The 12778-nt window shown below is 47.7% G+C and overlaps 1 protein-coding gene across 1 annotated transcript; it reads left to right on the forward strand.

Annotated features, from left to right (window-relative positions):
* Positions 1–3087: 3087 nt before the first annotated feature.
* On the forward strand, positions 3088–12499 carry LOC309346319 (uncharacterized protein). The gene is made up of 5 exons (XM_081869944.1): positions 3088–3151; positions 6227–6366; positions 8609–8635; positions 10750–10866; positions 12236–12499. Exons 2-5 carry the CDS (start codon positions 6271–6273, stop codon positions 12356–12358), a joined length of 363 nt encoding a protein of 120 aa, XP_081726070.1. The 5' UTR covers positions 3088–3151; positions 6227–6270; the 3' UTR covers positions 12359–12499.
* Positions 12500–12778: the final 279 nt, after the last annotated feature.

The following is a 12778-nucleotide window of genomic DNA, read 5'->3' on the forward strand; positions in this document are numbered from 1 at the left end:
AAAGTTCCTGAGGTATCGCATCATTGACGGACCCTCCCTTTGGGTAGGATAGGTTGTGAATCATGTGAAACTCACTGGGTGCCTTTTTGGGGACGATGCCTAATGGGGAGATATGCAAACCCTCTATGGGAGGGACAGAAAAGGGGCCGGCTGCCCTCCCTGCCTTAATTTCTTTAAGTATTTTCTTGCGCGCCACTTTGGGCATCTCTCTAACTGACTTCTGATATGGTGGGTCACCTGAATTGGGGGGCAAGGCAACTGGGATCCTAAAACCTAAACTAAAACCTTCCCAGAGAAATAATGCAGCTGTTCTGTTGGGATAGAGATCCAAAAGGGTTTTTAAGGCTCACGTACCCTTTTTGTCTGGGATGCGGTACAGGCCGTGATTTGGGCTGACTTCCCAGAGACATCACATGAGCGGTGTGAGTTGTTCAACCACATTTTAAATGACACACAGCATTACCAAACCAATAAACAGAATATCCAGTCAATCTTCAGTACCTATAAAAGAACTTCAGGGATAGGACCAGAAGCATTAGCCTCATCCTTAGGATCAGAAGCTGAGGCTCCCACTGATGAGTTGTTGTTTTCAACACAACAAAAGGGATAGAGTTTCACTCCTGCATCTGCTGGAGAACCGCCCCCCCTTCCAACTAACTGAAAGTACAACCTGGGAATATACACAGAAGCCCAAATGATTATTTGGAGGCGGAACAGGTACTGCTCGAAGCTGATGGGGTGCGGCTCTTCCCATGCGCCGGCTTCTTGAAAGCGGATTGGTGTCCTGAAGCGACTGTCTGTTGTCCATGCCTTCCCCTTTCTCCGGGGGGGGGGGAGAAGCCAGGGAGTGAAGGAGGTGAGGACAGGTGACCCCCCTAGGCCCAAAGTCACCCCAGGCCTCAAAACCAAATTTCCCCTTTCTCTCGTCTACAACAGCTTTTCTCTGCTGTTCTCTGCTTTCTCACAAGATGCTGCTGCATAAGCAAAAGGTTATTTTTTATCAGTACAAGAAGCCTTCAAAAAGCTAATGAATAGGCTCTGTCAATGCCAGGAATAAGCAGGTCTGGGAACTGAGTCTTATCTCATCCAGTTGCAACACATCTTGGACACGCTGAACGCAAGGCTTCTCAACCCCCTTGGCTTCTCATCCCCCTTTCCTGGGAAGGGCGCCAAGAGTCCCAAGAGTCCCAGGACAGGAGCTTTCTGTTCATGCTCAGGGAAACTCATGAGGCAGGACTCCTGAGGAGGGGGAGAAGGGGGAGGGAACTGGAGGGGAATATATGCTCTGTGCAAATGGCTGTGAACTTGTGCTTGTTTGTGAAGTTATCACACTAGCTCCTTCTACCAAGCCCAGATGATAGAAATAAAGCTCTTTCTCTGAAATTATCCCTTGAGTGCCTGTTTGACTCCCCTTTCCCTCTCCCGGGTGCAATGCTCTTCCCATCCGAGGGCAAAGCCTGAAGAGGCTACAGGAGTTGTGGCATCCTCAGGCACAGAGGTTTTCCAGGTAGCTAGTCCCAGGGTCCACTTCTGCAGGCAGCGCGCCTCCACCCGCACACAAGACAAGCCGCCTGCAGGAGTCGACTCCTGCAAAGTGGCCCAGCAAGGGGAGATCCTTCCAGCAAGGTTTCAGGGCAGACCTTCAGCCAGACCTAGTCTGTCTTGGGATCCACCCATAATGAGAAAACGAAAACAAAACTGTTCACACAAAAGGCAGGCCTTACATCCAGGCTTTTACTGACCGTACATTAAAATACCTTTTCACAAGAGATATAAAACACAGCACCCAAAATTAGGAAGAGATAACCAGGCTGGAATAGTAGATCATGTCAGATCATTTTCCTCCACAAATTTTACAATATTCTTCTGCTGTATCCACTTCCTCCCCCCTTGGATCTACATGAGCTTGCTATTTCCAGGTCTGTCAAATATTTGGTCATCCTTCTCACTCTGAGTAAAAAGACTTCCTCATTTCAATGTTTACAAATAAAAATACAATACCAAATACTTTGAATCATTCCCAGATTCTGTCAATATCCAGGATAATATTTCCCAATTGCTAAATTTCCAGCAATCAAAACTGGAATATCATATTCCAGTCTTAATAGATTACCTAAAAATGACACTTGTTATCCAGAGATTCTATTTATTTTTAAAAAATAATTTTGTATTGATTTTTCCATGGATTCTACTTCTAACAATATATCTTTAACAATTTTTCATATTTCGACCCTCCTCCCCTGGACTTCCCTCGTACTCACATTTTGTTTTATTTCCCTATTGTTCACATTGCGTATTTGATGTTTCCCCAAAATTTCCTCAATACATATAGTCTTATTTTTTGTTGTAGACAGTTGTGATTGTTCACTGCCAATGAGTCCATTTCTTTATGTTGCCTCTTCATATTGTAAATGGTTCCCATTCTCTTTTAAAGTCTTTGTTGTCCTTTTCATGTAATTTTTCTGTTAGTTTTGCCAGTTCTGCATATTCCATAAGTTTCCCTTGCCATTGTTCTTTCGTTGGTATTTCTTCTGTCTTCCAAATTTGTGTTAATTAAATTCTTGCCGCTGTTGTTGCATGCATAAATAATTTCCAATTTTCTTTTTTTACATCTTGGTCTAAAATTCCTAGAAGGAATGCTTCTGGTTTCTTAACAAAAGTCTTTTTAAACAGTTTTTTCAATTCATTATATATCATTTCCCAATAATTCCTAATCTTTTTGCATCTTGCAGGATGGCTTTTTTTCTAAAAAGAAAAAAGAAGAACAAGATCTATCCCTCATATGAGGACGAGGCCCCTGCCCTACTGCCGGCATTGGCAAAGCCTTCAACATCAGCCACAGAGGGCAGGAGGAGAAATCAAAAGATCTACCCCTCATATGAGGAAGAGGCCCCTGCCCTACTGCCGGCATTGGCAAAGCCTTCAACATCAGCCACAGAGGGCAGGAGGAGAAATCAAAAGATCTACCCCTCATATGAGGAAGAGGCCCCTGCCCTACTGCCGGCATTGGCAAAGCCTACCCCATCAGCGGCAGAGGCCATACCGGCAGAGGCCAGACCCCTAGTCTTGCCAGGGCTGGTGAAGCAAGACCCAAGCCAGCAGCGGCCCTCAAAAAAGAAGAGCCTTGAGGACTCTGGGCCAGCGTTCCCAGGTGAGTAGGCAGAACCAGATCCCTCTTGGGTTGTTCCCCTTGGTCTTAGACCTGGTGTTTACCTCTACGGATGTTGGTGATCTGACACTAACTAAAAGCGAAACAAAAGAAGTGCCATGGTCAGATCACTTCCTGGTGCAACTGGACTTCTCCGCGACCCTTCCCCTCTGCAGGGAGGTGGGACCGATTCGGATGGTCCGCCCCTGCTACTTAATGGATCCAACTGGTTTCCAGAGAGCGGTAGGGGATGTTTTATCCCAAGTTGGTGGCCTCTCGGCTGATTCCCTGGTGGCCCGTTGGAATGCGGAGTTAACCAGGGCTATTGACTGTCTGGCTCCGAAGCGCCCTCTCTGATTGCAGAGCCTGGACAGCCCCGTGGTTTTCCCCAGAGCTGAGGGCGAATCGTTGAGACGGCTAGAGCGCCGGTGGCGGAAAACTCACTCTGAATCAGACTGGACACGGGCTAGAGCTCAACGTCGAGCCTACCAAGTGGCAATGCAGAAAACAGCAGCGGGAGACTTTTTCAGGTGGTTCACAATCTATCAGAACCACTTGCACCACCAGGGCCTGGTAGGGACCCCAAGATCTCCTGCAGTGCTTTTGCAAAGTTTTTTGCAGATAAAGTCGCTCAGATTCAGAAGGAGGTAGACTCCACCGTGGGAGCAGGGACAGGGCGGGAGAGTAGCACTGTCTAGTTCTGTCTAGTGCTGTTACATGGGATCAATTCCAATCTGTTACCTCCGAGGATGTGGACAGGCTGCTTGGACAAGTGAAACCAACCACCTGTCTCCTTGATCCTTGCCCATCCTGGCTGATAAAAACGAGCCGGGAAAGGCTGGGCGATGGGCTCTGCGGGGTAGTGAATGCTTCTCTCTGTGAGGCAGCCTTCCCAGACCCACTGAAAGAGGCGGTCATTAAACCACTTCTTAAAAAAACTTTTTTAGACCCAGCCAATTTGGCCAACTATCGCCCAGTCTCAAATTTACCATTCTTGGGCAAGGTGGTTAAGCGGGTGGTTGCCGAACATCTCCAAGCATGCCTGGAGGATACAGACCATTTGGATCCCTTCCAATCGGGATTCAGGCCTCACCATGGGACTGAAACTGCCTTGGTCGCACTGGTTGATGATCTCCGGCAGGCTAGGGACAAAGGTGAGAGCTGTTTCCTAGTTCTGCTGGATCTCTCAGCGGCCTTTGACACCATCGACCATAACATCCTTCTGGACCGTCTAGAGGGGCTGGGAGCTGGGGGCACTGTTATACGGTGCTTCCGCTCCTTTCTCCTGGGCCGTGCCCAGAAAGTGGTGTTGGGGAATGAGCGTTCAGACCCCTGGGCTCTCACGTGTGGGGTGCCTCAGGGTTCCGTCCTCTCCCCCATGCTTTTTAATATCTATATGAAGCCACTGGGAGAGATCATCAGGGGGTTTGGGCTGGGTGTTCATCAGTATGCAGATGACACCCAGCTTTACCTCGCCTTTAAATCAGAACCAGTGAAGGCGGTGAAGGTCCTGTGTGAGTGCCTGGAGGCGGTTGGAGGATGGATGGTGGCTAACAGATTGAGGTTGAATCCTGACAAGACTGAAGTCCTGTTTTGGGGGGACAGGGGGCTGGCGGGTGTGGGGGATTCCCTGGTCCTGAATGGGGTAACTGTGCCCCTGCGCAGCCTGGGAGTCACTTTGGACTCACAGCTGTCCATGGAGGCACAGGTTACTTCTGTATCCATAGCAGCTGTCTACCAACTCCACCTGGTATGCAGGATGAGACCCTCCCTGCCTGCAGACTGTCTCACCAGAGTGGTGCATGCTCTAGTTATCTCCCGCTTGGACTACTGCAACGCACTCTACGTGGGGCTACGTTTGACGGTGACCCAGAAACTGCCATTAATCCAGAATGCGGCAGCTAGACTGGTGACTGGGAGCGGCCGCCGGGACCAAATAACACTGGTTCTGAGAGATCTGCATTGGCTCCCAGTACGTTTCCGAGCACAATTCAAAGTGTTAAAGCCCTAAACGTCCTCGGTCCAGTATACCTGAAGGAGCCTCTCCACCCCCATCATTCAGCCAGGACACTGAGATCCAGCACCGAGGGCCTTCTGGCGGTTCCCTCATTGCGAGAAGTAAGGTTACAGGGAACCAGACAGAGGGCCTTCTCGGTAGTGGCGCCCACCCTGTGGAATACCCTCCCTTCAGATGTGAAGGAAATAAGTAGCTACCCTATCTTTAAAAGACATCTGAAGGCAGCCCTGTTTAGGGAAGTTTTTAACATTTAACGCTGTATTGTTTTTAATACTTGATTGGCAGCCGCCCAGAGTGGCTGGGGAAACTCAGCCAGATGGGCGGAGTATAAATAATAAATTATTATTATTATGATACAAGGTCAGGGTCTCTCTTGGTTTCCTTGATGTCTGGGTGGAAGTCCCCCCCCCCATCCCACCCCTCCTTGTTCAGAGGCGTGTAACATGGAGCAGGGACTTCCGGGTGGCTGCCCCTGTTCTGCATTGTTGGGGGTTGGACTGGGTGACCCCGCAGGTCCCCTCAGACGCTACAGTTCTATGATCCCTGTTCAGATATGGCATGCACCCGCTCATTGCAACAGGCGAGAAGCCACCTGAGAAAGAACTTGCCGTCTTTTCTCATGTATAAGACGAGGTTTTTTACCCCCCAAATCAAGTGTCAAATTGGGGCTCCTCTTCTACAGGGGGAGTGCTGAGGGGGGACGGGCGCTTGATTGTAGCCGCCAGGAAGAGATTCCCAGCTATGATTTCTTTGCTGTGGAAAGGGCTGTTGTCAACTGGCAGACGATAGGTGACTTGGTGGTCGATGCCTGCCTGCAATTGTGCAATTTGATTAATGGCTCCCTCCCCCCCAAAAAAGCTCAACCACTCTGGGCAACCCCTCCCCAAAAAAGCTTAGCAAGTCTTGGCAATCTGCCCCCGTTTTCTAAATTTTGAGTGCCCAGAAATAGGGGGCGTCTTATACATGGGGGCGTGTTATACATGGAAAAACACGGTACCTTTCCCTCTCATCCGCCTCATTTACTCACCTCTCTCTCTCTCTCTCTCTCTTTCTTTCTGAAGAACTCTCTGATGAAAACTTAGAGTACTTGTTGGTGGGTAAGAAAATGCTGGGAGGAAGAACCGTCAGAGAAGCTTTGGAGATGATGGATGAAAAGGAGATTTTGGAGACCATCCTCCAACACCTCCAGCCACCTCCCCAGGTGTGTGTGATGCAGGGTGGATTTGATTGAAATCAAATCGATTTAAAGCATCTTTTTACATTCTTGCTTGTATAATCTTAATATTTACAACCAGATGAAGGTTTCATTTTGGGAATAATAAATTTCCAGAGTAGTTTTTACTACTGATTTGGTTATACTGTTAGGAATGCATAGACACATAATTATGAAATTATTGTGGGGTATAATAAGTTAACTGCATACAGACGCTTCAGGTTACATACGCTTCAGGTTACAGACTCCGCTAACCCAGAAATAGTACCTCGGGTTAAGAACTGCCATCGGCTCAGGGGCGAGAGGGGAAAAGCCGGGTGGATTTCAGAGAGCCCCCAAAGATCGTGGGAAGCAGCACTTCCTCAGCGGAGGAAGGAGAGGAGATGCAGGGGTTGGAGGAGGCAAGGCGGTGCCAGGACACCTTGCCTGAGCAAAGCGGGGAGGAGGGGGGTCCCCCATTACCCAAGCCTTCCTTGCGCAGTAGGTTTCCGCGCAGAGAGGGGAGGCGCAGACTGGGCGCCAAGAAATTACTCTGCTGGGGAAGGTTGAAGGGCCGCCCACTCTCAGATTCTGCCCGTGAATGAGCAAGACATGGAATAGAGGTGCTCTGCATTCTGAAGGTTTTGATCACTAAGAAGAAAGCTGGAAAACCGACTCTTGAGCCATATTTCCTGATTGCTGTCAAGCAACCAACCGGTACCTCTAACAGTGGTGCTTCATGTTAAGAACAGTTTCAGGTTAAGAACGGACCTCCGGAAAGAATTACGTTCTTAACCTGAGCTACCACTGTATATTTGGACAACTTTTCTGCTGTACCTTATTGGAAGAAAAATAACCATTTTCTTAATTAGAATTTAAACAATTTATTTAACTAAAACAATAACATTATAGCATATATATCCATGTTTGTTAACTGATGTGGTTAACTTTTTTTAAAAAAATTCTTAGAATGAATTTTAGCATATATGAAAAACTTAAAATAAATCCTTACTTCCCAGTGAATAGCCGTTGGACTATAATGCAACTTAAAAAGAAAATATATTTTGGAAGATTTTTCCTCCAAAAGCATTTTATTTTAGAAATCCAAATTAATTTTTTAAAAAATGTGATTTAAATCAAAGAAATCCATTTTTAAAAAAGGGGGTCATTGATTTTTAGCCACCCTGGTCTGATGTTGCGCAGCGTGAACCAGGATTCCCCAACCTGGTGCCCTCTAAATGTTCTGGACCATATGCTGCCTGGGGCTGGTGGGAGCATGTAGAAGGGGAACTGCCATGAACTATCACAGGCAAAGGCAAACCCAGCCCTCCAGCTGTTTTGGGACTACAGCTCCCATCATCCCTAGCAAACAGGACCAGCGGGTCAGGGGTGATGGGCATTGGAGTCCCCAAACAGCTGGAGGGCCGTGTTTGCCTCCGCCTGAACTATTGGGAGCCCAGCTTGGAGGAAGGTCCTATTTGCAGATGCAAGAGACGACTTTCTCCTGGTGGGGCTTGAAAAGAGGACCAGGCAAATTTGGGGAAGCAGAGAAGGCGATCAGTGCAGCATCTGTAGACCGGAAGAAGAACCAATCCATGAACTTGATTTGGTGGGATGACTTGGACCCCAGGAAATGTTGCATGTTTTTTTCTTTAACTTTTGCAACTGATCGTTCCCGATATCTTGGAACGTTTGAGAATCCGATATTGTGCAGTAAAAGTTTTTGTGACTGTATTGTGCCTGATATGGCCAATATTTCCTCTTCGCTCTCAAGAGCAGTTAATTTGCCAGGCCTGGGCATTTGGCAGAGCAGGCAAGCAAATACTTTCTGCAACAGAAAATTTAATAAATAATCATACTGGGAGTGGTATTGTCTGTTTGTTATTATGGTATGTATTTTTGAGTTTTTATATTGTAAACCGGCCAGTGATCTTCGGATGAAGGGCAGTACAGAAATTTAATAAATAATAGTAATAGCCACAATGCCTAGATTCTGTTTGTTCATGGCAAGAAACAAAGTGCTTTAAATGAATGGTGTGTCTCCCAGTCCAGAGGATTTATTAAATCTTCTTTGGAGTGTTACTTTAAAAAAGAAGAAGAATTGATTGCAATAGATTTTACTCCAAATGATTTTTGCAAGAAGTCTATTTCTAGGCATGTGGGGTTTTTTTAGAGAAGACAAGTGGCAGATAGATGGCAACTGTTCTCTAGACAAGAAACATGACACTTTTCTTCATTTTATTCCCAGCAGAAGACATCCAAGCCTGGACACAACAAGGTAAGTCCTTGCCGCGAATTCCTCGCGGCACTTTTAGCGGAATGCTCAGAGTCCCAGGTTCTTTAGTGCAGTATTTATTATTGTGAGCTCAATATATATACAAATATCTACAGAAGCAGTTCATCTAATCAGACAGAGTACCTGCACCTTGAGGCAAAAGAAGACTCCACACTCATCTACACCACTCCACCACTATTGGACAGGCTTCCCTTTTAAACCGGTGACAGCCAATCACATTACTGCTGCGTCATTCTGACCCAGCACTTCCACAGAGAGTATTGGATCTGTAGCCTTATTGGAGTTCACTGATTGGGTCTGCGTTGCTCCGGGACAGGAGGAAGGAAGCCAAATGACACCAAGGTTGATTCAAAGAAGAAAGAGTTTATTCTGCTCTCCGGATAGCAGAAGGTACTTGCGTGATCAAGTCCACAGCAAGTCCAAAGGAATTTTAGGTGGTTCACCGGGGAGTCCCCCGGTGTCTTCCGACACCGGTACGTTCTCCTGGTCAGTGTTATCAGCAAGCCAGATGTCTCTCGCACATGGACAGCTTGAGCGCATCCCACGCCTCACTTGCTGTCACCTTATCAGCTACGTAGACTAGCTGGCTGTCGTCCATTCCAAGGATGATCATAGCCAAGGCTTTCTCATCCTTTTCATCCTCCTCAGGGGGCTGCGGTGGATCTTCCACCACTTTCCACAGGCCCTCACGCTTGAGGAAGTGTTGCATGCGGACTGACCAGATGCTGTAGTTCATGGCCGTCAGCTTCTCCAGCAGCACGCCAGCTCTGGACTGCTCCATTGCTGCAGCTCCCCTCCAGCACCCACGGCTAGATAACAGCCACCTGTACTCATGCGCAGCAGAAGTGTGCTGGGCCCATAACCCTGTCACGAATTCCTCGCAGCGCTTTTAGCAGAAAGCTCAGAGTCCTAGGTTCTTTAGTGCAGTATTTATTATTGTGAGCTAAATATATATACAAATATCTACAAAAGCAGTTCATCTAATCAGACAGAGTACCTGCGCCTTGAGGCAAAAGAAGACTCCACACTCATCTACACCACTCCACCACTATTGGACAGGCTTCCCTTTTAAACCGGTGACAGCCAACCACATTACTGTGGAGGGAGGCTGGGGACACCTGTAAGAGGCTGCAGGTGCAGGTATTAGTCCTCTAAAAAAGTGGGAAGAGCCTAGGGTCAGCGTATCTAGGACAAAAGTGTGTCATGAGAATGAAAGATGAGGCTGCTGGGTTAGACCAGCATCCTTATCTCACAGTGGCCAACCAGATGCCCATGGGAAACTGGAAAGCAGAATTCGAACACAGAGCACTCTCCCCTTCCTGTGGTTTCCAGCAACTGGTATTCAGAAGCATTCCTGCCTCCAACAGTGGAGGCAGAGCAATTAGGACATGCTGAACTTGTCAACTTTCAAATTCCCCAAATGAGGAGTACTAAAGAGTTGTAATAGGGACGCGGGTGGTGCTGTGGGTTAAACCACTGTGCCGTTTGGGCTTGCCGATTGGAAGGTCGGCGGTTCGAATCCCTGCGATGGGGTGAGCTCCCGTTGTTCGGCCCACCTAGCAGTTCAAAAGCACATAGTGCAAGTAAATAAAATAATAATAATAATAATAATAATAATAATAATAATAATAATAATTTATTTATATCCCACCCTCCCCAGCTGAAGCCAGTACTGCTCCGGCTGGAAGGTAAACGGCATTTCCGTGTGCTGCTCTGGTTTCGCCAGAAGCGGCTTAGTCATGCTGGCCACATGACCTGGAAAAACTGTCTGTGGAAGCGGACAAATGCCGGCTGCCTCGGCCTTAAAGCGAGATGAGCTTTAAGCCCAGAGTCGTTTGCGACTGGACTTAATTGTCAGGGGTCCCTTTACCTTTACCTTTAAAGAGTTGTAACGTGACTTGGGAATTCAGAAGATGTGTAAAATTGCATACAAATCATTAAAACAATTGCCTAGTACTTGCAATCTATTATTATTATTTAGTATTACCCGACATTTTCAGACGGTAAAATTGAATTTTTTTGGTTTTCCAAAAGCAGTTGATGTAGCTGGTGGGGTCTCCTCCCTGTGACTCACCCAAACCTTCCCCAACCCTTAGAACGCCCTCTATAGATACTATGGACTCAAGCTGCGGGATTCCAGGAGCGCAGAGACAGTCCACCAGTACCTGCACTTACTCCTGAGGTTGCCTCTCGAAGAGGAAGCAGACAGAGAGGTGAGTGAATGTGTGGGATGTCAGGGGGGAGGAGAGCCAGCGGGACTGGGACTGCGCTCACACGGAGACTGTCCTGGAAGAGCCTCCTCCTTCTGAACCCTCTTGATTCAAGCGCCTCCCCAGGCTGCTCCCCAGTGTCCCACCACCACAATCCAGGGTCCCCCACTCTTACTCATCCAGCCAGTCCCTGACATTACCCCACCAGCCCTCTGTCCTGATTTCCGGATTGGTCTCTGCTCATGACCTTCCTCCCTCCAAAGATTTTGTACCCACCCACTCACCCCCTCAAAGCCTCTTACAGGAGCAACTGCTTTTCAGCATTCAACATATCTGGGCAGATTTGTTTAGTTTTGGGTTAGATCAGAGCAGCCAGCAAGTGGCCCTCAATGCCTTTCTTGGCAGCCCTCAGCAAGCTTGGAGGCACCCCTACACACCTGTAGGCCTTGCACTGCCTTCCCAAAGCTGGGTAAGGAGGTGCTGGGCTTGGGGAAGGAGGCAGGTGTGATCTGTCAGGGTCCTAGGGTCCTCAGTTAGCTCTTTCCCACCTTTGGCAAGAAGGTGGGAAGGCTCTAGGTCCCGCCAGAGCCTCGTGCCTCCTTCCCAAAACCCAGCGCCTCACCTGCCTACCTTTGGGAAGGCAGCATGCGGGCCGGGGCGTGTGTGTCAAATTTTGGCCTTGCTCCCCTCTCCCACACGACAAGTCAGTGTGCGGCCCACAGGTTCTGTGCTGAACTACTCTTGTGGCCCACTTGGTATGAGAAACTGGAGCACCCTGGTTTAGATGGTGCATATTCCTGCTCTGGCGCCTTTGGGTGAGCGGTGGATTACAAATACTTCCAGGGAATAAATGATGCATTTTAATGTAGTTGAGTATTTAATGAAGCCAAGAACTGTATCACAAGATTTGAAAATGTCAGAATGCAAGGCATCCTTGCGTTGCAAGCTGCACGAGTCTGGGAGGTGTGGTCTGGTCAGTTCACATCAGAATCCACAGAAATATCGTTCTTCAAACCACCCCTATTATTATCCGGGATGAAAGGATCTCTTCAAATTGGTTCTCTAAGTGTCTCATTTCTCCATTCTTAAATTTGGTTCCCCACATTTCACAGGAATCTGCTTACAGAATCACATTTATCCTCCATCCCTCATGATCAGCTTAGCTTAATGGTTGCCATCAATTTCATTTTAATTGATTTTATTTAATTTTTATAATGAAATGTTTTTAGAATGTTGTACTATTTAATTGTTGTTAGCCGCCCTGAGCCCAGCTTTGGCTGGGGAGGGCGGGATATAAATAAGATTTATTATTATTATTATCACTAATTGCAATCAAGAAAATGACATGTTTGACGTGCCTCATTCTCCCTAGGGAATTTCTGAGGCTATCGGTGTGGCTTCAAGCACCCATATTTCACAGGTGCTGATGGCAGTGCGGGACTTCGGCCACGCAGCCATTGCAAGGAATACTGAGACGTCTGAGGTAAGGGTGTGAAGTGAGGAAGGAGCGTAGCAAGAGTGTAGGTCAGCCATCCCCAGCCTGGTGCCCCTTCCCCATCCGTGTGTTTTGAATTGGAACTCCCATCAGCCCCTGACAGCATGGCCAATGGTTAGACGAAGATCCTGGCGGATTGGATCCTTAGCGGCTCTTTACATCCACACCAAAGCATGTTGGAAAAGAACGAATCCTGCCCCATTTCCAAACATGCTCTTTTTCAAGGGATGGGATCCTTACCATTCCAAAAAGGCAATTGGATCTGCTCTCAGTATGGAAGCCAGACAGCTTCCTCTGTGGGTATGTCTCAGTCATCCTTCTGAAGTGGGCTCCAGCAGTCCTGTCTCTGTGGCTCCAGATCCTAGATCTGATCTGATCCCTTGGCTCAGTCAGTCAGTCAAACAAACAGATTCGTTAGAA

The sequence above is a fragment of the Podarcis erhardii genome (assembly GCF_964252035.2).
Source record: "Podarcis erhardii genome assembly, chromosome: 7".
Lineage (NCBI taxonomy): Eukaryota > Metazoa > Chordata > Lepidosauria > Squamata > Lacertidae > Podarcis > Podarcis erhardii.

What these genes read in the sequence shown, in the direction of transcription:
- LOC309346319 (XM_081869944.1), top strand. Translation starts at nt 6,271, where the DNA reads ATGCTGGGAGGAAGAACCGTCAGAGAAGCTTTGGAGATGATGGATGAA. An exon ending in CCAAGCCTGGACACAACAAG is followed by an intron (nt 8,636 to 10,749) that starts GTAAGTCCTTGC and finishes CCCAACCCTTAG; the next exon opens with AACGCCCTCTATAGATACTA. An exon ending in AAGAGGAAGCAGACAGAGAG is followed by an intron (nt 10,867 to 12,235) that starts GTGAGTGAATGT and finishes CATTCTCCCTAG; the next exon opens with GGAATTTCTGAGGCTATCGG.